The sequence below is a fragment of the Dioscorea cayenensis genome, chromosome 4 (assembly GCF_009730915.1).
Source record: "Dioscorea cayenensis subsp. rotundata cultivar TDr96_F1 chromosome 4, TDr96_F1_v2_PseudoChromosome.rev07_lg8_w22 25.fasta, whole genome shotgun sequence".
NCBI lineage: Eukaryota > Viridiplantae > Streptophyta > Magnoliopsida > Dioscoreales > Dioscoreaceae > Dioscorea > Dioscorea cayenensis.
In genome coordinates this window covers 7,414,434-7,441,561 of record NC_052474.1, presented here as the reverse complement: position 1 = coordinate 7,441,561, position 27,128 = coordinate 7,414,434, and the positions used below count along the sequence as shown (strand labels likewise).

The following is a 27,128-nucleotide window of genomic DNA, read 5'->3' as shown; positions in this document are numbered from 1 at the left end:
ACCTTTGATTATTGCTCATGATAATGAGATTGTATTCTTTATCTAAAATTATTTTCACAAAATTTAACATTTACCAACATTTACTTAGTGCAGTGCATAGACGTACACTAATTAAAATTTTGCATAAGTAGCACTGTTTAAATATTATTTATATATTATTTTTAGACAAGATACTGTTTATAATGCTATGGTGGTTTTTTTTTTATAAAAAAGGTGGATTATGGTGGGTTTTTGTGAAAAAGGAATTTCATCATTTCCTCCAAAATTAACATGGCAGAAAATTTGTTACCTGTCTTTTTTTTTTTTTGTGTTAATGGGGCACTTATCACCTGTTGTGTAAAAAAAATAAACAAATATATATAATCACCAATACTTTTCATTCCAAAACATGCCGCATGATGAAAATACATACATTCATCAAAGTTTTCTTTTGATAAATATATTTTATACCTGACCAGAAGTTTGAAAATTCTTATTCCAAAAGACATGCTCATCTGAAACACTAGAGAGAAATAAACGAAAATTTTAAAAAATAAAAATAAAACAAAGCATACCAAACTAAAAACCAACAAATATATATATATATATATAAAGAAAACACAAACATTTGGTATATTTTTAAACACATATATTCTGATATAAAAATAACCAAATAGGTCAAAAAAGAAACACAGCAAATAATTTGGCAACTCTCACCAAATTTTGCATTAATAACCTTTGAATATATATATATATATATATATAGGCAACTAGCTTAACATTAAATAAACATATCTGCCATCATCTACATAATTGAGTTTTAACTTCTCCATGGACGATAATAGTATACCTAGTCAAGATGGGACATGGCAAGACGTCCATACCATAACACTTAAGAAGCTAGCAAGCTAGTACCTAACTAGCTAGGTAACCAATTCAATAAGTTCCAATTCCAAACCCCATTAATTAAACAAGCCACATTTCTCCCACTCGTCCATTTTTTGTCTTTATTTATAGGCACACTGCTTTTTAGCACGCGGCGGAAGGCTGGCGTGGCTGAAACGGCGACGCCGGAGAACGCTGAAACGCCGCAACGCCCGGCCGAACAGCATGGTGGCGCTGGCTGGAACCACTGGCCGTGGTCACACGCTCGCAGCGCGGGCACATAGTCAGCGCCGATGCCGGCATCGGTTCTCGCGTGTGCGGCGACAGCACGGTCGGTGGCGCCATGCGCAGCGCTCGGAGCTCCTCTACCTCCCTCTGCAGCCTCCTGTTCTCCTCCGTCAGTGATCCAAACCACCGTTTCAAGTACTCACACTCCATCTCCGTTTGCTTCAACTTTGTTCTGCCACATAATAAGTAATAAAGACAAAATATTTATCCTAATTATTTATATATATATAATTTCATATTTACTGAATTAACAACAGCTGGCACTGACCTTGCTCTACGGTTTTGAAACCAGACTTCCACTTGGCGTGGCCTAAGCTTCAGCCTCGTGGCTAGAGCTTCCTTCTGTTTCTGCACCATCATCACCACCACCACCACAATTAATCAAACATAAATGAATAATAATAATAATAATAATAATAATAATAATAATAATAATAATAATAAAAGTTTTATTAAAAGAAATAGAAAAACTCACAGGGTTGAGAGTATGGTTTTGTCTGAAGCTCTCTTCAAGAAGCCTGGACTGCTCTTTAGAGAGGCGGAGCTTCTTTGGCCTGCCGCCACCTCCGCAGCCACCTTCATCCTCATCTTCCACGCTTCCCATCGGGTACTCTTCTTCCATCTCCGCTGCCGGTGGGTAGTTCATGTCAAGATCTCTCATGATACACCCTCCTCCTACACCAACACCACCTTCTACAATAATAAATGCAAATAAGTAATCAGAACACATACAATAAGTTTAAGTGCTGCTGATTCTTAACCATAAATCACATACCAGAACCGGATGAGGAACTCATCCCGGGGACAGCGATGGTGAGTTCCAGACCAGAAGGGCCCCCTCTCCCCAAATCCTCCATTCTAGAGAGTTTGAGAACTGAGAAAGTGGATGTGGGGGTCCATGTAGATATAGATGAGGATTATATAAGAGATATAAATGATAAATAAATACATATTAATTGGTATTAAATAAAGTATTAATGAGGGAAGAGAGAGAGAGAGAGAGAGAGAGAGAGAGAGAGAAGGAGGGGGGGTGTTTGACTAGCGTCGTCACGTCAAAAGGTGGGGAAAGGAGGGAGTGACACGTGTGAGCGCGCATGGAGGTGAGGTGTAGGAAAATAGCCGGCAAGTCTCCCTGTTGGGCGTTGCCGAGTCGGCTTGTCGGGTCTCAGGTCCGCTTGGGAAATCATTGGGGGGCCCACAATGGCCCAGTGGCAGCTGCGTAATTAGTGGAAAATATTAGGTTTGTTTTGGGAAGGAGTTTTTTCGCCTCTTCCCTAGGCGACGACTCTTTTATCAGGTTATCTGTCCAATTCTCGCCGTCCGATTCGGATCTGATGGTCATGTCACTGTACCCCGTTAACCAATTGATGGATTAATTAATTAAGAGGGAAACGATGGTTATCTTTTTCTCTAGGCTACTTAATGCGCACATAAATGTTCATGGAATCACAAATAAACATCAAACGAGGATGTGTTTATATATATATCAATGTATTTTTTTAAAACAGAAGGAATAAAACATATTTATTAAAAAAACAAAAGGTAAAAGTCCATAAATACTAACATAAGTATTAAAAAAAATTAGAGAAAATAATAATAATACAACACAATAAGAATACATTAAAAATTTACACACAACATAAAAAAAAAAAACACATTCTAGAGAAGGAGAGAAATCTTTAAAAAGACTCCGGAGTGCAAGCACCGGTGAATTACTAATTAGCGCTACTCTTAACCATTAGAGGTTACTCGGTTCACTTTTTATGGGGTTTGTAAACTCAAAACTTTTCATAACCATTTGGTTTCTCTCTTCTAGCTTGTCTTTTTAATTTAGGGGTTACAGACACTCAAAAAATAACACTTGAGACATTTTGATAATCACAACAAAAGAAGTACAAAACTGTGCATAAAAAATTCTTCTATTTTTTATAAGCCAAATATTTCATATTAACGCATTGGATTAAGTATTCCATGCATCCTTCGCTCTCCCTCTACGTCAAACCAAAGTATTGCAAAAGGATAGTGTATGAACAATAAATCCGAGGATTCAATGTCAACATAGCAAATCATTTAGGTGGTTGTTAGAAACTTAGAAGTTGTTGCATATTCTTTTTAGCTTGATTTTCCAAGTAAAGATCTTGTTATTTTATTTTATTTTTTTTCTCAAGTAGAAGATTAAGAGTTTTAAACCTCCCCTTTAAATGAATTAAAAATTTAATTTTAATATAAACTTTATTCTTTTATATAATTAAAAAATGTACGGAAAAAGGTTGATTATTTGTTTAAAAATCATATTATATTTCAAGTTATTGTTAGAAGGCATTACTTTCTATGTTCAATTATAAGTGTTCACTTTAACCTTTTAACAAAGAGTAAGAAAAAGTAGTTATAATTAAAAATCCTATGCATATTTTAGTTTATTTATTTATTTTTTCCATTTAACCCATTTCTTTCTCCATCCATTAAGGTTGTGCATTTAGAGTGATAGTGGTGGAGAATAGTATATATGTAAAAATGTTGGTAATTTAAATTTAAAAATTAACTCTTAAATTAGGTATGTGGACAGATAATTTGAGACATAAAAAGCTTTTAGAAGTTAACATTTATAATAAAATGAAAGGAGTAGATCACAAAAAGATTTACATTGTTAATATATCTATGATTTTTTAGGCTAATAAATAGTGGTTAAAGTTTTTAAAAAATAATATTGTAACTTAAAATTGTGGCATTCATTAAACTTCACTATGATTAAGGGTATATATATATTTATAAATGTGACAAGCGCATTACTATCTAAGATATGTTCACGAAGTTGGAATTGATTGTCTATCCTATGCACATCTTAACTTAGGGGTTGTTTGTTTGCAAGGAATGGAATTCGGGAGGAATGAGATAGGAATGAGATAGAAAAGAGAATAAGGGGGAATGGATTAGGAATGGAAGGAAAACTGTGTTTGGTTGGAGGGTATGGGAGAGTAATTCATTGGGAATCAGAAAAGTAAATAGGAAAAATATGTGCAAAATGTCTTTTATGCCCTTATAGAGTAAATATTAAATAGATAAATACATTGGTCAATCATATTATTTTATTTGTAATATGTTGTCATTATTGTCATAATTATTTTTATAATTAATTTTTATAATTAATTTTACAATCAATCTTCATTATTAATATTGTTATTTTGTTACAATGTTATCATTTTATTTTTATTATTTTAGAATTAATTTAATTTGTTGTTATTGTATTTTTATAGTATTAATTTATTTGTAATATGTTATCATTATTATTTGGTTACAATGTTCTCAATATTTTTTCTATATATATAGATAAAGTTTTAAAGCCAAGGGTAAAATGGACATTTCACCATCCGGATTGGGCATTCCTCAACCAATTGGGGTGAATGCCAATCAACCCTCTCCCCTCATCTCATTCCTCATAGATTCCTCCCACATTCCCAAGCCTGCCAACCAAACAAAGCATTGGGCCCATTCCCAATCCATTCCCAATACATTCCCAATCCAAGCCTTCCAAACAAACAACCCCTTAGTAACATAAGTTCACATCTATAATTGATAATCCGCCCTATCAGCACTATATTCAATGGAACTTAAATTTTTTTACATTAATACCTTTTGCATATTAGATTATGAACATTGTGAATACAAGTTTGAACAAATATTTATTACATCAAAAAAGAAATAATGGGAACTATTCAAATGTGACTCTCCAGCTGCAATAATAATGGTGGGGATGTACTTAAAAAAAAAAATATTTAAATCAAAAGAGACCAAAAATAATATCAGGTTCCCACTGATCAGTTTTCTGATTCTTATTAGGCTAGACAAATCATATTTCATCTAATTAAGAAAACCAAAAAAATAATATGATAGTATTAAAATTAATTTTTATCTTTGAATAGTGTCATAATTTGGAATTTGGATGTTGTTGTTCCAATAACTAAACTTTGTCTATGATTATTTAATTAAAACATTAACTAGTTAATTAATCTGACACAAATCAATTAAAGGAGCAGCAGCAAGAAAGTGGTGTGCATTTCCCCAGAGAAGATGATGATGATGAGAGTGGGGGGAGCATGAACAAGAGCAGAGCAAGTCTGTGTGGGGCTATGTCCGGAGCAATAAGCGTTTTGTCGGTTTCAAGTACGCATCAAATCATATCACTTGTCATTTATTCGGGGCATGGTTTCCTTTGCCTTTCCCCATGCGACCGCTATGCATTCACTGGCGCCTCCTGCTCCTTTCTTTTTTCTCTCTCACACATTTCATCGAACACCTCTCTGCTTCGTTATCAATTACATCAAACATTTAATTTCTCTGTTTTTCTTTTGGATTTTTGTTTTGTTGCGCCCTCTAACTGTTCAGAAACCACTGACCACTGTGTATTCACAGGCGCCTTGTCCTATTTTACCCATTTAATCAAGCACCACACATGTCCTTTCTTTCCCTAGCATTTAATCAAACATCTTGACTTCATTGTCATTTAACTTCGTGTATTTTTCCCTCTTTTTCTTTGCCACCAGCACAAACACACCAAAAAGCAAAATAGATTTTTGATAAAAATGTGCTTCTCAAAGGAGTTCATGAATAACTTACTTTGGTGTGTGACACATTATATAAAAAATCTACTATAGAAGATATTAGTTGTTCTATATTATATTTGAACTCTGTATTTGTTCATGATTATTATTTTTCTGGTTTATAAATATAATAATTTTTTTTTATATAAACTTCTTTTGGTTTTTGTTTTTCTTTAATGACTTTTGATGAATACACACTCCATGCATAATTTTTTTTTTTTACCATCCCATGGAAGGTTTTAGTATAGATGAATAAAATAAAAGACATAGTATTTAAAACCTGCAAAAAATTTAAACAATGAAATTATATCGTTTGCGTCAAAATTGGTTTTTGTTAAGTTTAGGGCTGGATTTCAGGCTGAGCTTATGCTTGAGTCTCTTTGTTCATGTTCAGTTTGATAGGATGGCAATATGTTATTTCTATGAGGAAATGAACAAATAGACCTTCTCAAATTAAGTTATTTATTAAAAACCCCTTGATTTCTAGTGGTTGTAGAAGGTTCTATTGCCATTTTTTTTTGTGCATCCACTTGGTTTTTAATGCTGTGAATTTTGAAGTGCAAAGATGAAAATGCCCACCACACTCATCCATTGTTGTTATCAGTGGCGGAGCCAGAAAGTAAAGATTAGGGGGGCGAGTTGAAAAATAAATAAATAATTAATTAAAAGTTTTATAATTTTTTTAAAAAAGTATTTATATGTTAATTTATAGTTTAGTTTATAAAAAAATTAAATTTTAAACAATAAATATTTTAAAAAAATCTACTAAAAATGTAATTTTTATATATTATTTAAATTAATGTGTAAAAAATCATAAACTAAAAAAACATAGATATTTTTAAAAAAATATTACATAAAAGTAATTTATAAAATATTAATAAATCAAATAATAAATTTTTTTGATAATATTTTTTTATTTAAATATGTTTTTAGATTTTTTTGTTAACAAAAGGAATAAAGCGTTGTATAGATTAGGAGTAGTGCATGTGACTCAAATTTAATCATCAAATCTACGCAATCTCAGTCGAAAATGAAAAAGTTTTGGACTACTGAACCCACACCATAACTAACGCTGACTTTATTACTACTATTATTTTTAATAAGTTTTGAACTAAAGATCTTGCTATTAGGCTATGAGCCCTTTCACTTGTTTTAGACTATATCTATTAATTTGAAAAAAAAAATAATAATAATAAAAACTTAGAGAGAGAGAAAAAAGATATATATATATATATATATAAATATATATATATATAATATATATATATATTTAAAGAGAGAGAGGGAGACTAAAAAAACTAATTGAGAGAGAGAGAGAGAGAAAGGGGGGAGACTAAAAAAACTAATTAGAGAGAGAGAGAGAAAAAGGGAGAGAGGCGGCCAAGGATAAGGGGGCGGGGAGGCGAGTGTGGATAGAGAGAGAGAGAGAGGGAGGGGGCGGGCGGGCGGGCCGCACCCTGCCCCCCTCTGCCTCCGCCCCGGTTGTTATACTTTGGGAAATGGCCGTAAGAGCGGTTATGAATCCTATGGGTGTGCAATGATATTGGTCTTGGAGCCTCTTTCTTCTCTTGCTTGCCCTTATATTTTTCAAGGAAGTGCAAAGGCTTTTCTTTTTCTCAGATCACCCCACAACCGTGAAACCCTCTGAGACTAAAGGCCTTGCAAATACTATTTTATTGGAGACTCCCCGCCATGCAATACTGTTTCCTTGACACCATCTCTTCTTTCTTGAAACAACGAAAGCCGCACTCTGAAGTACTAAAGCAACATGGCAACCGTAGAAAAAAATTTGGAAGTTTTACTATTGTTTTTTTTCCTTTTTTGTTGGTGTTCCAGGACTTTGTGATGAAGATTTTACAGTTTCAATTTTGTGATTTTGGTTTGACGTCTTTTGTCCGGTGTCTCTGTATATGGTTTTAATGTTACTTATAATGAGCTTATTTTACATAAATAAGATCATATGAAAAAACATAAATTTAAATATTTTTGATGAACTCATTTGACCATTGATATTATTGATCATCAAAATACATTAGACCTACACTAAATAAACAAATAGCAACAATATTGAGAAATGGATATTAAGACTTTGATTAAAAAAATTAATTATTTAAGCTAGCTTCATTTTTTTTAATTTAAATTTACTTTTTTTTTTAAATTTTCTATAATTATCTTAAATAGCTTGATTACAAGAAAATTATTTTCTTACCATAAAGAGGATTAGTACCACCGGGAATGTTCCCCACAACCCTCAAAAAATCAAATTGATTAGATCTAATGAAATGAATTTGGTCAGATTCATCATTGGTATACTTGTGATCAAAGCCTTAGAATTTTATTGATCTACATAAATCTACAAAAACCATACCAATGAACCCTCTCCCTCAAGAGTGGTTTACCTGGACTTGGAGCATCAAGATCAATTCACCTGCATTTCAATTATAATCAAATCATATAAATACCAACATAGAGTGAAGTCAAAAAATGAAATATCATCAAAAGAAAAGAATAGAAAGGCACCAAAGTAAAAAGTTCACAGTTTTTTTTTAGTGATTTGAATAGTTAGAGGATATATTGCAAGTGATGGCCTAATTTCACAACCATTGCTAACATGTTTTGGGCCATAATACAATGAAATAAACACCTTGGGCGCAAACAGATCAAGCACCTATCAGATCCCTCTCCACAATCAAAGGATCAACATTGTTGGTCATAGCTAGTAAATTAAGGTAGAAAGAGATTGAGGAAGAGCGAGACGAAGTAGAGGTGAAGAAGCTAAAATGGTTTGTGAGAGCTGTAAAGGAAAGAAGAGTTTATGTATCACAACCATGTGATGCCACATGTACGGTGGATATTCTAGCTAGTAAAGCGATGCCAATACAAGCATAAAGATTATCGCTATAGGATAATAATAATATAATCTCCTCATCTATATCATGTGCATTTAATTTTGATATGGTTTTTACAAAATTGAATTCCTCAGAGAAATGACACGTGTCAAAAGAATATATTTTTGGTTAGGCTGACAGTAATATATAACCATAGGGATAGAGATGACGATGATGATGATATAATTTTCTCATATGTCGCCTATATTGGATTTGACTATAGTATCTATAAAATTTTGTTATGTATAAATCCATTGTATAGTTTCTTGGATAATGAAACTTGTTTGAAAGTTATCTTTTCAGTTACAGTGACAATATTATGACCATAAAGATTCTTATTTGATAATAATGATAATATTAACTTTCTTACATGTGTCGACTATATTTAATTCATATATGATACTTGTAAATGTTATTATGTACGGATTCAAAATATAGTTTCCTCGCAAGATGGAATGTGTAAAAGAATACAATTTCAATAAGGATGATAACAATATGAATATACTTCTTATAGTAATAGGATTATATAAATAGTAATACACCATAATTATATGCTATGTTTATTAGATTTATATAGCTTCCTTAATAGTATTACACTATAATTAAATGGTATTACACCATAATTATATACTTCTTATAGTAATAGGATTATATAAATGGTATTACACCATAAATGGTATCGATACAAACATACGATATGTGTTTGTATTGCTACTTTTTTGTTAAAGTAGTAAAGATGTGATTATTATTATTATTATATATTTATATATATAATGTCAATATAAAACTATAAGGTAAAGTAATTATAAGCGAGATTCTACTAATTAACTTTTGTATATATACAAAAAATAATAGTAAGAAATGTGAAAATTAACATGCATAAAGGATAAATTTTAAAATCACAGCAAGCATAATATGAAATTAGCAAATATAAATAAATGCTAATATACGAGTCAAATATAAAGTAAACAAAATAAGATGTAAGGTTTAACAAAGAAACTATGGATAGAGAGGATGAAGACAATAAAATATAATAAATAATCTAAAGTAACATAATAAATCACTAAAAGAAATACAATGTTAATTAAAATTTTGTTTATAGAGATTGGATTACTATGTAAATAATTTTTGATTTATTAACATAACAATCATATTTTAACACTAAATACAAACTATCATAATATACTTTTATGCTAATTATATTTATGTACACCCCTTGAAATTAATGATAAATAAAAAACTAATTAGTTCAATATAATTTCAAAAAAAAGCACTAGAAATGAAACTTTACTGACTTGATGAAAAAACTAATACAATATTGTGAGATCAACGCTCTAAGACTAGAAGATAAAATAATATAAAAATGATGATTTTGATACATTTAAGAATAGGTCATCATGAGCTCCACTTAAATACTTCTATAATGTTAATTATTCATCAAAGTAAAAAAATATCAAATTAGTGAATTTTTTGGAATATTTATAAAATAGTTTTATAATAAAAGTCTTCCCATTTGCAAATTATAGAATAATATTTGTTTATTTCTATAAAATGCGAATATATAAGTTTGTAAAGTAATTGGTTTTTAAGGTTTGGCTAACAATATTTATTTATAACCAAGATACTTTTAGTTAACCAATCAAAATAAGAGAGCATTATATTTGCATAAAATAAAATTTTATAAAACAATTGATACTAGCAGATTTTTTGCCTTCTTTGCTATTTATGTTACGAGAATACATTTTTATTAGTAAATTAAATAGATAAGCATCTAAGATGTAAAATACTAAAAACATATATGTTATTTTATTTTAAAAACAAAATTTTTAATTTCACTGATTAATTTATAGGAAAACAACATGGCAACATGGCAACCGTAGAAGAAATCTTGGGGTTTTTACTATTGTTATCTTCTTTTTTTTTGGTGTTCGAGGGTTTTCTGATGAAAGATTTTACATTTTCAATTATGTGATTTTGGTTTGATGTCTTTCGTCCGATGTCTCTTTCTATGGTTTTAATGTTGTTTCTTCTTCTTCTTCTTCTTCTTCTATTTTTGATTACGGTAGATATGGTTGTATATGATTTTGTTTGTAATTTGAAATGGTTGTGTTTATGTCTTTTACCTAATGTCTCTTGGAAGATGATGTGTATCCTGCCATTGTATTTCCATGAGCATTTATTTTTGTTTGTTTTTAGTTGTGATTGTTAGTCATTTATGTACATAGATGCCTAATGTTAGCATTTGGTGTTGTGGTTTGTTTGGCCTCTGAGGGAGAAAATCGGTTGTGTGCATGTTGTGTGCAAATAGAATGTGTTGTATTAATTAAAACATACAACATGTTGAACTTTGCTATGAAAAACAACTTGATCCCAGGGTCCAATTCTAGTTTAAGTTGCAACTTCAATCACCTAATGTGTGTAGATGACCTCATCCTCATAACTCAGGCTTCTAGGAAAATTTCCCTAAATATCAAACTGTGTTTATCCATTTATGAAAAGTTAAAGGATCAGAGAGTTAATAATTCCAAATCTGAAATCTTTTTTCCCAATCGTTTTAATAATCGGCTCACCAAAAGTATAGCCACCATTCTTGGTTATAAGGTCGGTTCTTTCCCTTTTAGCTATCTGGAAATCCTGATCTCTCCAAAGAGATTGGCACTCTCTTATTTTTCTTCTTTGATTGATAAGATTGAGAAACCAATTTCCTTTTGGCGAAAATTACAAATATCCCCAGCTGGGAAAACAATTCTTATTAACTCTTCGATTATATCCATACCCTTGTATTATCTCTCTATTTACCCAGTCCCCGAACGCATTCTTAATCTAATCTCCAAAGCTGCCAGGGTCTTTTTTTTGGTCTAAGGATGGCAATCGAAAGGGCATCAGCTCAGTGAGTTGGAATGAAATAACACTTAATCGTTCTGAGGGGGGCTTTCTATTCGCAAACTAGGTTTATCTAAAATCTCTTTAATGGCTAAAAATGTTTTCAACATCCTTAATAAGCATAATGTTTGGTGGATTTACATTATTGAGCACAAATATAGTGATTTCAAGCTTTGGACAGGTAACATTCCAGCTCGATGTTCTTGGTTCTATAGGGGTCTGTGTAAAAATGCCAATATTATAAAACCTTTCCTCTGGTTGAACAACATTAATCCCTCTAATACCTCTTTCCTCTATGATCCTTGGTACTTTGAAATTCCTATTGCTTTTAAACCTACATTTATTAACATGGGCTTTGATGTTGAGTCTGTTCTTATTTTTGATCTGTTGATTGATACTCAATGGAATATAAATATGTTAAAGAATATTTTTGGAAATCAGCTGAATGATAATGCAATTTGTCACGGTCAAGTAAATTATAATCAGAACAATTTCTAGGTTTGGTTCCCTAAGTCTAAAGGCATTAAAGTTTCCTCTATGGTCTATTCTCATTTTAACCGGAATGAGAACTTGGTGGATCATTGGGATGGCTGGAATCGGTTGTGGCACCTCCATATAGCTCCAAGGGTCAAACACTACATGTGGATATTGTTGCACAATTGTGTTAAAACACATGATTACCTTTATATTTTGATCCTGGGGCATTAAGATTTCTACTGTTTTTGTAATCTGTGTGTTGAGATTGCTGAACATTTATTTCTCAATTGTTCTAAAGCTCAAGTTATTTGGAATATGATCTGTTCTGAGATTAAGAAACCTATAAATCTTGCTAATGGGATCTCATCAGGAGTTTGGCTAGATCATAATATTACTGGTAATGACCTCTTTACTCAATCATTGATAGCATCTATAGTTTGGTTCGTCTGGAAAGCTAGGTGTAACAAAATTTTCAAAGATGAGCCTCTGGATTGTAAGGCGGTGTCTTCTCAAGCAATTGGTCATGTTAGGGAGTATTTCTTTTCTTAAACTAATCATCTTGGGAAAAATATACTGTTGAATAATTTCTTTTTCTCAGATAGCCCTATAATGTTCACATCTACAGTCTTAAATTATGAGTCTTCTTCTGCTGAAGTTGATTTATTGTTGTGGATCACTTATCAAATCTAATTTGTCTTTGGTTGTTGCCATGTGTCACTTTGAGTCAAATGTGGAAGCTGAAGCCAAAGCAATGAATTTTTGCTATGAGTATATGGAATGAATGGAAGATGAACATCAGGACTATCCTCACTTCCAATGGAGATCTTGTTAAAGCTATCAAGCATGGTCCTCTCTTTGGAAGCCTCGGAGATTGAATTCTCACATCAGATTAATCTTTCAACTTCCTGATAGTTTGGCTAATCCTTGTATTCATATTATACCTAAGAACTAGAATCGAGTTGCCCCTACTCTTGCTATACAAGGCCTTAATCTGCATGAAGTCACTCTCTTCCACCATGGCAAAGAGCTTCCAAATTGGCTGATGAACTGTATCAGAATGAATGGTTTCCTCTACTAGTCTTTTGATCTTTTGAGTTTGTTTTGTTTAATCTTTTTATTGTTTTATAGTTTGTGGAGTCTGTTTGTTTAAAACTATGGTGTATTTTATTTTATTTTCTTTATTTCAATAAAATTAGCTCCATGAGCTCCATCCCCCCCTCCAACACACACACACACCAAAAAAAAAAAAGAACTATTAGCTTTAACATAACCTGAATTTCTTGCAATGAAAACATTTTATATTACCTTTATAATTCTTTTGATTAGTGTACTGCCTTTTCTTTGTATGCCTTCCTCATCCTCTTCCAGCAATTTTGGTTCTATGAAAACCTCTCCCTTGACCTCTTCTTTCCATTAGCTAGATTACTTTGTAGTGGTTATTTCAACTTTTGCTTGAAATGCCTTCTCCTATGATTTTTCTTCATTCTCACTTCATGTGCTTGAAGTGATCTACTAAGGTCAACTATGAGTAGTTATGTGAGAACCTTGGACTCCTCAATTGCTACAACTATATGATCAAAGAGTGGTGTTAAATTTCTTAACACCTTGGCTACAACCATTTGATCAGTAATTGTATCTCCAAATGCTTGTATCTTATCAATGATTGTCATCATCCTGGAAATAAATTCCTGCACTGTTTCATTGTGTTTCATGGTTATAGTTTCAAAATCCCGCCTTAATGCCTAAAGTTTAACTACTATCACCCTTGAAGAACCTTGATATTCCTTATGCAAGGTTGTCCATGCTTGTTTGGAAGTTGTTGTTGCTGCAATCCTTGAAAAAGTGGTTTCAAGGGCTGCTTGTTGTATAAAAAACAGAGCCTTGGAATCTTTCCTTTTGTTCTCCTTCGATCTTGCTTCCTCATCTGGCTCTTGATAACCATGTTCCACCAAATCCCATAAATCATGAGATTTGAATAATGTTTTCATCTTAATGCTTCAAAAATCATAACTTTCTCATCCGAAAGTGTAGGTTGGTATACACTTATGATATTTCCATTTGATGCCATTTTTCTGAAAATATGAAAGCTTGAGAACCAGCTTTGATGCCAATATGTTAAGTATCACAATCTCACAAGTCAATGTTTTGCATGTAATACTTTCTTTTATTTTTATCCTTATTAACTGAATTAATAGTTCAATCTTACATGCATATATAATAACAATGGCACCCTTCAATTGCATCGTTTACAAAAAGATGCATATATGATATATGAAACAACACACATATATATAACTAACTATAATTGCCATCAATTCAAACACAAACTTTCCAATGTTTACTTTACATATTGGTTGCCACATGGACCACTGAGATGCTTTGATCACTCTCCAACACACAGACTCATGTTTAGTCATTCAGTGCCTTGGTGAGAATAGGTCGGACCGCAGTTCCACTATTCATAGTGCACGTGGCGGCTTACGAGGGGGCGCCAGCGGTCGGTCACTCGTTTCCCACGCCACCTTTCACAACTTCCCATGCTTGACTGAGAATACTATCACTCCTGTCTCTGATCTCTCAGACCCTCCCGTTCCAGCTCCCGGTCCCTCTACTGTACCGCCTTTTGCTTCTCGGGACCCTGCTCTACACCCTTCCATTGTATCTTGGGACCCTGCCCCTCTTGATGACCCGTCACATTCTGTCATTTCTGCACACCCTTCTGAAAAGCACTCAACACTCATCCCGCCTTCCTTGAAGCATCCCAAGGAGAAGGGACCGTTGATCCAACGGTCGAGATCCCCTCCCCCTATCCTTTTGACTTCTACCAATACTTCGTCCCCCCCACCTCCGGAAATCATACTCAAGATCACTCCCTTCTTGTGAACCAAGTCAATGCTGCTCTCGACTCTGGCTCTCTGGATGATGGCTCTATGGACGAGGACAGTGATCAAGATGATGGAGATCTGGGTGACTCGGATGACCAAATGTCTGATGATGAGGAACCTGATGATCTCATGACACTAGTCTAGTATCAAGAAGAAGCTCACCGTGAAGCCCTAGTTCGCAAAGGTTCCCTTCTTGCTGTGGACCCCCAGAAAAAGGGAAGAATCGAGAGGGGGAACCCAGTCACTCCTGAGCATTTTGCTCTCTGTTCCTCTAGTTATCAGGGAGTTTTGTCCTCTTTATCAACCTTTTCTATGATTTCTAAAAAACTTTGCTACTGGAACTGTAGGGGTCTCTCTTCCAGGGATACCTGTGCTCACATCTCCCGTTTAATTCGCCAAGATAAACTCTCCATCCTTTGTCTTGTAGAGACCAGAGTGAATTCCGATCGCATCAGTAAGTTTTGTTCTAAACTTTCTAAATCTTGGGACTGGGCTGCTATCCTCGCTGATGGCTTCTCCGGTGGCATCCTTGTGTGCTGGAAAAAAGGTATTGGACAGGTAACTCCTATCGCTACCTCCCGCCGTGTTTTACATATTTTGATTTCCTCGAGTTATTTCAAAAACACCATCATTTCTGTGGTTTATAATTCTTGTCGGTTCCAGTCTCAATGTTCGGTTTGGTACGAGCTTTCAAAAATCTCTTCCCTCCATCTTCCGTGGCTTATTATCGGGGATTTCAATTCTATCCTTTCCCCTACAGATCATAAGGGAGGCCGCTTTTACTACTATTCTCGCAAAGCTTTATTTTTTCGGGATTTTATTGATTCTAATAATCACTTTAATTTAAACTCCTCTGGCCCTCCGTTCACCTGGTGTAACAATCAACGCGGTCTTGCCCGACGTTGGGCTCGCCTTGATCGTTGCCTAGTGAATTTAGAGTGGTCTTCTCTCTTTAAAAATTGCACTCTCAAACATCTTTCCCGCAGTTGCTCTGATCACTCTCCTCTTCTCCTATCGATTTTTGCTAATGATTCTCGTACACGGAACCTGTTTCGCTTTGAAAACTTCTGGTTTGACTATCTTGATGTCATTCCATTGTTTTGAAGCAACTGCGGGTCTCTCATCCATGGTAGTCCCCTCCACGCTTTTTCGCACTTACTTTCTCGTACCGGGGTTCAAGCTTTTCGAATTGGAAGTCTTCGGCCTTAACTCGTGGAGATAGCCCTAGCCCAAACCGAAAGCAATTAACTCTCTTGAGCAATTTGGACTCCTCCAGCGACATTCAAGACCGTTTTTACATCACCTGACTCTAAGATTGCTGCTATCCAACGTCAACTTTCCATCAAATGGGGCCCAGCGTGCCGTCTCCCGTGGGTCGGTGATGGTGATAAAAACACTAGCTTTTCCACAACTCGCCTGTATCCGAGCTCACCATAACTACATCTCCCAAATCTCGACTCCATTGGCAACATCTATTCCGACCATTCTAGTATCGAGCGGGGCCTTCATGACTTTCTATACCAATGCGTGGTCACGTCCTGCGGTAGCGATTTTATTAATATTCTTGATGCCCTGCCTAACGACCTTCCTAGCATTACTGCTGATGTCGGTCACCATCTCATCCGCATGGTCACCAAAGATGAAATCTTTCAAGCCCTCATTGACCTCCCCACTGGTAAGTCCCCTGGTCCCGATGGCTTCAATGTTGAATTTTATCGTTTTTATTGGGAAGATCTTGGGGATTCTTTGGTTTCAGCTATCCAATACTTCTTCGATAACTCCCATCTCCCTGCTTCCTGGGGTAGAACTTTCGTTACTCTTGTTCCCAAGGTAGCTAATCCTAGTTTGGTTTCGGAATTTTGTCCCATATCCCTGTGCAATGTTTGCTACAAGATTATATCCAAAATTCTCACGAATAGACTCAAGCCTGTTCTCCCCACTCTTGTGGGTCGAGAGCAAGCGGGGTTTCTTTCAGATCGTGGTGCTCTCGATAATATTTTAGCAGTGCAAGAGGTTTCCCACTCTCTTGAATTCGATCGCCTCGGCCCCCCTAGGATGCTTATTAAATTAGATATCGAGAAAGCCTATGATTCGCTTAGCTGGAGTGCAATTCTTGCAACCTTAACTAAAATGAATTTCCCTGACAAGTGGGTCTCTTGGATCAGTGCTTGTCTTCGCTCTAGTTCTTTCTCCATTTTAATTAACGGGGTTCCTTCTCCTTGGTTCTCTTCCTCCCGAGGAGTCCGCCAAGGAGATCCCATTTCTTCTTACCTTTTTATTCTAGTTGCCCAAAACTTCTCCTCTATGATGAACTTTGCCCTCAGAAATAATTTTATTCCTGGCTTTGATTGTAACCTTAGTTTGAACTTCAACCATCTCATGTTTGCGGATGACCTTATTCTGATTACTAAAGCCACTCGCTCTGCTGCCCGCAATATTAATTTATGCCTTTCAATCTACTCACAACTTTCCGCCAATACCCCAACCACACTAAATCTCAAATCTTCTTTCCCTCCCGGTTCAATCAAAGAGTTATCAATAGCATTTGCTCCATTCCGAGACTTCCTCAAACTTCTTTTTCCACTGCGCTACTTGGGTATCCTTATTTCTCCAAAAAAGATAAGTGTCCACTCGTTCAAACCTATGATTGATAAGATCCGTTGCTTGTGTACTAGATGGAAAAAAACTTTAAACTCTCTCGCATGCCTAAATCTATCCTCATTAATTCCTCAATTCTCTCAATTCCAACATATTACCTCTTGGCCTATCCTATTCTCGATTACTGTTCTTCATGAAATTACTAAACTTGTCAGGGATTTCTTTTGGTTTAAAGGGGGCAATGGAAAGGGCATCCATGCTGTTGCTTGGTGTTGTCTTACTGATTTTAAATCTGAGGGGGGCCTTGGTTTTCGAAATCTTGCACTTGCTAAACACTCTCTTATGGCCAAAAATGTGTTCACCTATCTCAATGCTGATAATGTTTTTTGGGTTGATATCGCTCGCCATAAATATGGTAGAATTAATTTCTGGACTGATCTAATCCCTCCCAGATGCTCTTGGGTGTTCAGAAGTATTTGTAAAACTGCTAGTATATTAAAACCAAATCTCTGGATTAAAACCTTTAACCCCATACATACATCTTTTCAGTTTGACCTTTGGCTTTTTGATGTGCCCATTGCTTTCAAGCCAACTTATCTGAATGTCTCTGCTGATTTTAGTAATCCTACTATGTCTGAGTTAGTTGTTAATGGACAATGGAATTTTTCTCTCCTTGAATCTCTGTTCGGAGAAAACCTTTCTTCCATTATTTCTAATCTCAGTGCTATTGACTGTTTTGGTAATAACACTTGGGTTTGGCTTCCCAACCCTTCAAAGCTTAAAATTTCTGCTGCTGTTTGTCATCATCTTAATCTTGATATTAACCATAATGAGTCCTGGGCTGGGTTGGACTAAAATCTGGCATCTCCATGTCGCTCCGCGCGTCAAGCATTTCATTTGGTTGCTGCTCCATGGTAGAATCTCTACCACTGATTATTTACATAGTATCAATATGAGTCCCAGAACCTTATGCATCTTTTGTAGTCTTGAACTGGAATCAGCTGAACATCTTTTTCATGGTTGCTGTAAAGCTCAGCAGGTTTGGAACTTATTGAACCGCATCTTAAACATTAACATATCCTTCCCTGATCGCATTTCTTCTGGAGCATGGATTACTGATTATAATCTCTCCCTGCATTCCATTTCTATTATTGCTGTTTCTATCTGGTTATTATGGAAGGGCAGATGTGATGCTATCTTCAGCAATATCAGGCCCAATTACCCTCTTCTTGTCCGCAAAGCTATTGCCCATGTGCAGGAATTCTTACAGTGAAATGCCTCACTCTGTGGCCGGCGTCTCCTGCTTAATAATTTCTCTCAAGCTGACGGCCTCTTCCTCTTCTTTGCATTCAGTTGGAATTGTGCTAACAAGGTTGGTCATCTTGGGTATTTTGTTTCAAACTCTACTCACATAATTATCTGTGCAGAGAATTGTTCTTTCACTTCTGAATCAATCTTCGAATCTGCAATCCATGCTCTGAATACTGCCATTCACAATGCTATCAACAGACAACTGAACATCCGCCGCATCCTACACTGTCACCAGCTCATCTCCCAACTTCTATGCAGCAACTGTGAACCAGTCAATTGGCGTTTCTCTCAAGCCATCTCCAATATAAACAACCTTCTCCGGTTTGTGATGAATCCCTCTCTCGTTGAGATACCTAGATGCTGGAATTCCCCCGCCATTGCTCTTGCTTCTTCTGGCGCCAACAACCACAATCTCAATCTTTTCTTGACCGGGCGTGATCTCCCGCGATGGATTATGAAAATCTTCATTGAAGCTGGCTTTTCTTTTTGATTCTTGCACTTGTGTCTTTCTTTTTTCTTTGTTGTCTCTCTTTGTGTTTGTGTTTGGTTTGTTTCTTGTAATATTAACTCTGTAATTTCTTCTTATTTTAATAAATAAGCTCTTTCCCTCAAAAATTGGGTAGAAGCTGATAAAGCTACTACAAAATTAGCATTGAGTTTGATCAATGATACAGTCAATGATTAGATGTTTGTGGTTTTGTCGTTGCTGGGAATAGTGGTGATCAATAATTCAATAACCAGTTAGGACAGTGCACGGTAGAGATTGTACTAAAAATACGTGCACATAATGCTTGCTAAGTGGGATGTATAGGTATGCAAAGAATTAAACAAGACCAATGGGTGGACGTCTCTACGTAGTTGTATATTAAGGTTTGAGGTCAATGCTTTCTTTGATACTGCCTTGATATCAACTTTATGTCAACTGGAGAGTAAGGCTCGAGCTCGAGTTTGTGCACAGATGAGGCCTAGCACGCTCTAGTGACTTCACACTTAGTCAAGCTTTGAGACGAGCTTCGCATTCACTTAAGCTTGAGTTATTGCCAAGTTATTTATTTTTTTATTTTGAAAAAATAGATAAAATTCACAGTCTAATTTAAGAAAGGGATTTCTTATTAGACTAGTATGAGTGATTACTAAATGCTTTATGGTGATCGAACATTGTATCTTCTTGCTTTTTTTTAGGTAGAAGACAATGCGTGTAAGACTCTAATCTTGACTTTTATCACAAAAACCTGCACGTCCCTTCTGAAGACCGTAACAAAGGGGGGCTACTTCTTTAGGGGGTGCTGGAGATTTTGTCAACGCCTTTAGATTATAGGTAATTGTTTACTGTCAGCAATGGCTGTTAGACTAATATTTGTTTAACTACTTTCTTCACTAAAAATTTTAACAAGCAGGATTTTTTAAAAAAAAAAACATTTATTTATTTTTATCAAAATGGATAAATCGTACGTCTCTTTCCAAGTCAACCACCAAAACAGATTGTTTTTTTTTTTTTGTTTTTTTTTAATAAAAAAAGATAATATTCATTATTCATTAGATGAAAAATCAGTTTCCTTCTTCCTCTTCTTGTGCAGCTGTTAGCAGCAAAGAAAAGAACCATGTCTGGGACGCGCAAGAACATCAAAAGTCTCTTTTCTGGTCCCTCCAAGATGAGAACAAAGCTGAGCTAAACCAAAGGACTCTGCATCCATGCGCCAGCTAAGAGTGCTTGCAGCTTGAATCATTATACATCAAACCGAAATTTATCTCTTCATCTCATCAACAGTGAAAAGAATGGGTGGTCTTCTTCTTCTTCTTCATCAAGTTAAAGTCTTGAGCTACCTTCTCTTTCTCCTCTTTATCTGCCATGATACAGCTATGGGAACTCTAACTTTCAAGCCAATCAAGGCTAATTGCAGCAGCACCAAATACACAGAGAACAGCACCTTCTCCACCAACCTCAACTCCCTTTTATCCACCCTCAAAGCCATGTCCTCATTTTCAATCTCCACCAACCAAACTTTCGGCCAGGCCCCGAACTCCGTCTTTGGCCTCTTCTTCTGCACTGGCGACCTCTCGGAAGACAATTGCCAACCATGCATTCAAACCGCCATCAAAGACATCACTGAGAGTTCATGCCCAAGCTCAAAACAAGCCATCATATGGTATGACTACTGTGAGCTACGTTACTCTGATACCAACTTCTTTGGACTCCCAGATACCTCTGGCTTCAACATGACCAACCCTTTTGAGAATACAAGTTCATCAAGACCGGTGGAAGTGGTAGCCCAGTTGGTGAAAGAGGCTCCGCTAGAAAATCCTATCATGTTCAAGTCCTTAGCTTTGAGATCTGAAAGCTTGGATGCTCTTGCCCAGTGTTCCTCAGACTTAACTAGACAAGGATGTAGTGATTGCTTGACTACCATCTTCACAAACATCAAGGCTTGTTGTATTGGTGCCAAGGGATGGAGATATTTAGCTCCAAGCTGTTGGATAAGATATGAAGCCACTCCTTTTCTTCAGAATGTCAATGGAGTGAATACAACCATCACTCAAAGCTATTGTTCAAGCAATGAGTTCCCAGCTTCTAATGGCCTGAATGCCACCACACAGATTGAGAGTCTTTTGTCAAGCTTAACTGAACAAGCTCCGGCACTAAATGGCTTCTACAACAGCAGTGTAGGAAAGGGCGTGAACAAGGTCTATGGCTTAGCACTCTGCAGAGGAGATTTACAAAACAAGAAGGATGATTGCCAGAGCTGCCTCAAGAATGCAAGTAAAAGCATAGTAGTAGAATGTTTAAACAACGAGCAAGCCATTGAATGGTATGAGAAGTGCTTGGTCCGGTACTCCAACCAGAGTTTCGTTGGGGTGGTGGACACCGATTTTGGCAGGACACTATGCGGCCCAGAACAGATCAGTCAAGCTGACTATAACGCCACGTTGACACTAGCAATGGCTCTGATCAATGATGCACCCAATTCTCCCTTGTTTTTTAGAGCTGGAGCGCATTTGTCTAACAGCTATGTTCTTGTACAGTGCACTAGAGATCTCAGTAAGGATGGGTGCAGGCAATGCTTGCAGAATGGAATGAGTAGTGTCTCCGGTCAATGCAACCAGACCAATGGTTGGCGGTATCTCTCTGGTAGCTGCACCTTGAGGTATGAGGTCAATCCTTTCTTCAATGTGTCTTTCATATCGATTCCATCACCGGACTCTCCTCAAGAAAAGGATGGTGGTGAGTGTTATCTGCTTATCATAGTATATGTATATTATGTAAAGAATCAAAACTCACTAAAGAATGTTGAATTTGTTTGCATTATGAGCAGCAAGCAAGAAGAGGTCATCCGGTGTTATTATTGCTGCTATTGTTGCGCCAATTCTAGGAGTCATCCTCTTAGCTTCTATCCTCTATCTGTGGTGGAAGCTGAGTCATAAAAATGGTAGTTCATTTTAATTATTCTGTTCTCTTTTAGTCATATGTTGATGGTCATGTGTATTCTGTTATTGAATGAGTTTGGTTCAACATTAAAAACTTAAGACTGACAGATAATTGGAGAAGATACTCAGATCCAATGATGTGGAAGTACCATCTCCCCCACAAACAACTAATGGTTTCATTGAATACTGCTTTTCAGATAACAAAGGAGAGCATATACATGAACTCAGGCCGCTGACAACTCAGGAATTACCCTACATGAATCTAGCTACCATACTAGCAGCTACTAGTAACTTCGCTGTGGAAAATAAGCTTGGAGAAGGGGGATTTGGTCCTGTTTATAAAGTAATTAATTACACTAATTGTTTTTCTTACCATTAATTAACAATAATGCGGTTTCTGATAAGATGTTATCATGTTTTCAGGGTGTTCTGAATAATGGAACAGAGATTGCAGTTAAGAGGCTTTCAACAAAATCTAAGCAAGGTGCCATTGAATTTGAAAATGAGGTGAAGTTGATTGCCAAACTACAGCATAGAAATCTTGTAAGAATGCTTGGTTGGTGTGCTGAGAGAGAAGAGAAGCTGCTCATTTATGAATATCTGCCAAACAAGAGCCTTGATGCTCTTCTTTTTGGTCAGTTCCAAGTCAAACAAAACACGGTGCTATCTTAATAATTCAAGCATTCAAATATATTTTTTTCCCCGTCAATTTTGATCACCAGATTCAGAAAAGCGAGTACAACTAGATTGGAATACACGGCTTCAAATCATCAGAGGAATTGCGAGAGGTCTTCTCTATCTTCATGAAGACTCACTGCTCAAAGTCATTCACAGGGACCTCAAAGCCAGTAATGTTTTATTAGACAACAAAATGACACCCAAGATATCAGACTTTGGCATGGCTAGGATATTCAGAGGTGATGAAAGTGAAGCCAATACAAACAGAGTCGTTGGAACTTAGTACGCTAAGCTCATTTTTCAGATATTTGTATTTGTGTACTATATAATATATATATATATATATATACATATATATTCACACACTCACATACTAACATGACACTTGAAACAGTGGTTACATGGCTCCAGAATTTGCAATGGGAGGCCTATTCTCTGAAAAGTCTGATGTTTATAGCTATGGGGTTCTCTTACTAGAAATAGTAACTGGACAAAGGAATGGAAGAGCACACTTTGAAGAACATGGCAAGACTCTTATCAGAAATGTAAGTTATAATGTTAATTCAAAGCAATTAAAACAAGAGCATAATAAGATATTAACTGTAAAGTATATTGAAATATAACAGATGTGGCATTTGTGGGTTGAAGGCAGGGCACAAGAGTTGTTAGATCCTTTGTTCGGTGATTCATGTCCAATTAATGAAGCAAAGAAGTGTATGAAAATAGGATTGTTGTGTGTGCAGGAAAATTCAGAGGAGAGGCCTATAATGTCTACAGTTGTTCATATGTTGAGGAGTAGTGATGAAACATTGTTTCCAGAGCCCAGCCAACCTCCCTCCTTTATGGGACAGAGAACCTTTGTGCCTAATGAATCATCATCAAGCATCAGATCTGATGCAACCAGCGTTCATTCTGTCAACCATGTTACCAATTCTGATGTCCAAGCTAGATAGTTCAATAGTTCTCTTGATCAATTAATCTTATAAGCAATTAGATGTTTGATCAAATGTTTGATTGGTTAAACACATGAAGAACAATGAATTATGCATCTGCAAAGACGAGTGCATATTGGTCTTGAAGTGAAGAGTTTATTTTCAATTCTGCCTTGGGAGTGAAAAAGTGCCTAGCATTGAAGGTTTTTGTTCATTTTCATGCCACATGATCAGTATTCTTTCACCAATTTGCTTACATGGTAAAATAATTTGTAATAGTTTGTTTGGTATTCAGCTGATTGTTATTTCAAGTCAATGGTTTTAATCTGAAAAAAGCATAGCATGGTTTCCAAAGTTCTTCCTCTTATTATCGTTTAATATTACTATCAGATGATACAGGGGGGTGGTACTTATCATAGTTGAATCTCTAATACTCTGAAAATCATCTTTTGGTACTTAAAAGTATGATCAAAGACCCATTTCTTTTTAATGATACAATCTCTTCATGCCTAAATAATTACAGAGGAGATGTAAAACATCCATTGCATCCAGCGCAGAGATGTAAAACATCCATTGCATCCATTGCCTAAATAATTCTAACCTGGTGTGGTATTGAATTTTAAATATTTGTGGCAAAATCACATCAATATTTTTTTATTTTGCGCTAATACCTTTGTTTTAGTTCTTATATTTTCTTATATCCACACATCTCTCTGTTTAAAATTTAGGTTGAAATCTGAAAACACACATAAGGGAGGACAAATTCCATGCATATCAATATCAGAAAAATACATGAAGAAATGCAGAACCAAACAAATAAAACCTCAGATTGAAGAGACAGAATGAAACTACAAACGTTGAGAAAATCTCATAGGAAACAAAAACTATGCAAAACATAAATCCAAAAGTAATGAATACAATGAAAACTTCCCAGCTATTTTGAATCTCACCATAAATCACTAGGAAGGGAATTACAAGATGATTACTGCTAGAACACTTGTGACAACAGCTGCCAAACTGATTGTTGATGCCTTGTTGCCAGCTGCTAAATGAAAAAGAAAAAAGCTTAGTATGATTTCTTCATAATTTTGATTCTCATAATATACAATATTAAAATTTTGAGAAATTACTCACCACCATCCTTCTCTGGAGTGACCGGAGAAAGAGATGCACTTGTAGGAGGGGGAGGCGATATCGAAGTCGAATTAAAGAAAGGGTACTCCTCATACCTCAACGTACAGCTTCCTGACAGATAGCGCCACCCATTGGCTTGCTTGCAGTCATTTGAAACCTTACTCATTCCTGCTTGCAGACATTCTCTGCAACTTTCCTGACTAAGATCACGAGTGCATTGCACTAAGACATGGTTAGACAAATTTTGTACAGCTCTGAAAAACATCGGAGAATTGATTGCATCACTGATCAGAGACATTGTTAGTGCCTCCACCTCGTTATCCGCTGTTGGACTGATTTTGCCTGTGCCACAGAGTGCCTGAGCACCATTGGTATCCACCATTCCAAAGAAGTTCTGGTTTGAGTACCTAACAAAGCACTTTTCATACCATTCAATGGCTTGTGCTTTGTTTGGACAGTCTTCTACAATGCTTTTACTTGCATTCTTGAGGCAGCTCTTGCAATCATCCATTTTGTTTTGTAAATCTCCTCTGCAAAGTGCTAAGCCATAGATCTTGTTCATGTCCTCTCCTTCACTTGTGTTGTAGAAGCCCTTTTGTGCTGGAGCTTGTTCAGTTAGGCTTGACAGAAGGTTCTCGAGCTGTGTGGCAGCATTCAGGCCATTAGACGCTGGGAAGTCATTGCTTGAACAAAAGCTCCGAGTGATCTCTATGCTTGTGGTATTGAGATTTTGAAGGAAAGGTGTGGCCTCATATCTTATCCAACAGCTAGGAGCTAAATACCTCCATCCCTTAGCAGTTGTGCAACAAGACTTGATGCTTGCCAAGATGGTAGTCAAGCAATCACTACATCCTTGTCTGGTTAAGTCTGAAGAACACTGAGCCAGAGCATACAATCCTTCAGGTATCAAAGCTTGGGACTTGAACATGAGAGGATGGGCTAGTGGAGCATCTTTCACCAATTGGGATACCACTTCCACTGGCCTTGGTGAAGTGGTGTTCTCAATTTTATTGATCATGGCGAAGCCATTATTGTCTGGAACTCCAAAGAAGTTGGTATCAGAGTAACGCAGCTCACAGTAATCATACCATATGATGGCTTGTTTTGAGCTTGGGCAGTTACCAGTGATGTTATTAATGGCGGTTTGAATGCAGGCTTGGCAGTTGGCTTGTGGGAGGTCACCAGTGCAGAAGTAGAGGCCGAAGACGGTGGCCGGAGCCTCGCCGGCTGTTTCATTGATGGAAATGGACGATGAGGATTTGTTTTTGAGGGTGGATAAGAGGGAGTTGAGGTTGGTGGAGAAGGGGCTGTTGTCTACGTATTTGGTGGTGCCACATTTGGCCTTGATTGACATGTAAGTGAGAGTTTCTATGGCAATGGAATGGTAGATGAAGAGAAGAAAGAAGAGGGTGTTCAAGGCTTTGCCATGACCATGAATGTGTAAAAGAAGAGAAGCCATTTGATGTCTTGGCTTGATATATTGAGATCTAATGTGCAGAGTAGTGCTTATGAGAGTCATGCTCATGAATCAAGATGTATTTATATATAGATACAACACCGTAACCCTTTGTTGGTCTTGTTCTGGTTATTGGAGTGGATTTCAACTTTGAAAGAGAGAGTTATTGTTGTTGTTGTTGGTAAGCACATTAATTTGTTGAGCCACCTTATAATTGGCTGCTCTCCCCTGAGCTTCTCTCCCCTCTCCTGAACCTCTGCTTTCCCCTTTCTCTCCCCCCTTGCTATGGCAAGCGGGGGGTCAACCCCCACGACCGTTCCCATTCATCCCTCGCCCCCGTCTTGGGCTCAAATAGCTTCTAAACATACTACTACCCAAGAGTCTTCTCCCCTCCATAACCCCCGTCGTCCTTCAGAAACTCAAGGAGTCTACTTCGGATTTCATCAAGCTTGACAATGACACTCTGTCTCGAGCGCGTCTTCGCTTCCAACACTCTCTCTTTGGAAAGTTCTTTGGAAAACCACCTTTGTTTGAACAAGTGAAGAATATCCTCTTGAAGAAATGGGAACATATAGGAGAAATTCATATCTCTGATCTTCCTAATGGTTTTATTCTTATCCGTTGTTCTAACCAATCTGAACTGCAGCGTCTTCTTTCTGAAGGCCCCTGGACCATCAATGGCATCATTCTTCAATTATCTCCATGGCACCCAT

At 36.3% G+C, this 27,128-nt stretch overlaps 3 protein-coding genes across 4 annotated transcripts; 1 reads left to right on the top strand and 2 right to left on the bottom strand.

Moving 5' to 3' along the window:
• Positions 1–698: 698 nt before the first annotated feature.
• Positions 699–2,039, bottom strand: LOC120258952 (homeobox-leucine zipper protein HOX3). The gene is made up of 4 exons (XM_039266437.1): positions 1,928–2,039; positions 1,628–1,845; positions 1,421–1,500; positions 699–1,324 (listed from the first exon to the last, which is right to left on the bottom strand). Exons 1-4 carry the CDS (start codon positions 2,007–2,009, stop codon positions 1,009–1,011), a joined length of 696 nt encoding a protein of 231 aa, XP_039122371.1. The 5' UTR covers positions 2,010–2,039; the 3' UTR covers positions 699–1,008.
• An 18,302-nt stretch (positions 2,040–20,341) lies between these two features.
• Positions 20,342–23,991, top strand: LOC120258945 (cysteine-rich receptor-like protein kinase 19). The gene is made up of 7 exons (XM_039266429.1): positions 20,342–22,012; positions 22,104–22,217; positions 22,413–22,558; positions 22,639–22,849; positions 22,938–23,175; positions 23,288–23,438; positions 23,520–23,991. The coding sequence occupies exons 1-7, from the start codon at positions 20,569–20,571 to the stop codon at positions 23,844–23,846; spliced, it is 2,631 nt and encodes an 876-aa protein (XP_039122363.1). The 5' UTR covers positions 20,342–20,568; the 3' UTR covers positions 23,847–23,991.
• A 663-nt stretch (positions 23,992–24,654) lies between these two features.
• On the bottom strand, positions 24,655–26,444 carry LOC120258948 (cysteine-rich receptor-like protein kinase 10). Of its 2 annotated transcripts, none has more exons than XM_039266433.1 (2): positions 24,960–26,444; positions 24,655–24,870 (listed from the first exon to the last, which is right to left on the bottom strand). In XM_039266433.1, exons 1-2 carry the CDS (start codon positions 26,416–26,418, stop codon positions 24,797–24,799), a joined length of 1,533 nt encoding a protein of 510 aa, XP_039122367.1. In that variant the 5' UTR covers positions 26,419–26,444; the 3' UTR covers positions 24,655–24,796. The 2 variants fall into 2 exon arrangements, with proteins under 2 accessions (XP_039122367.1, XP_039122368.1); XM_039266434.1 differs by having other exon boundaries at positions 24,655–24,867.
• Positions 26,445–27,128: the final 684 nt, after the last annotated feature.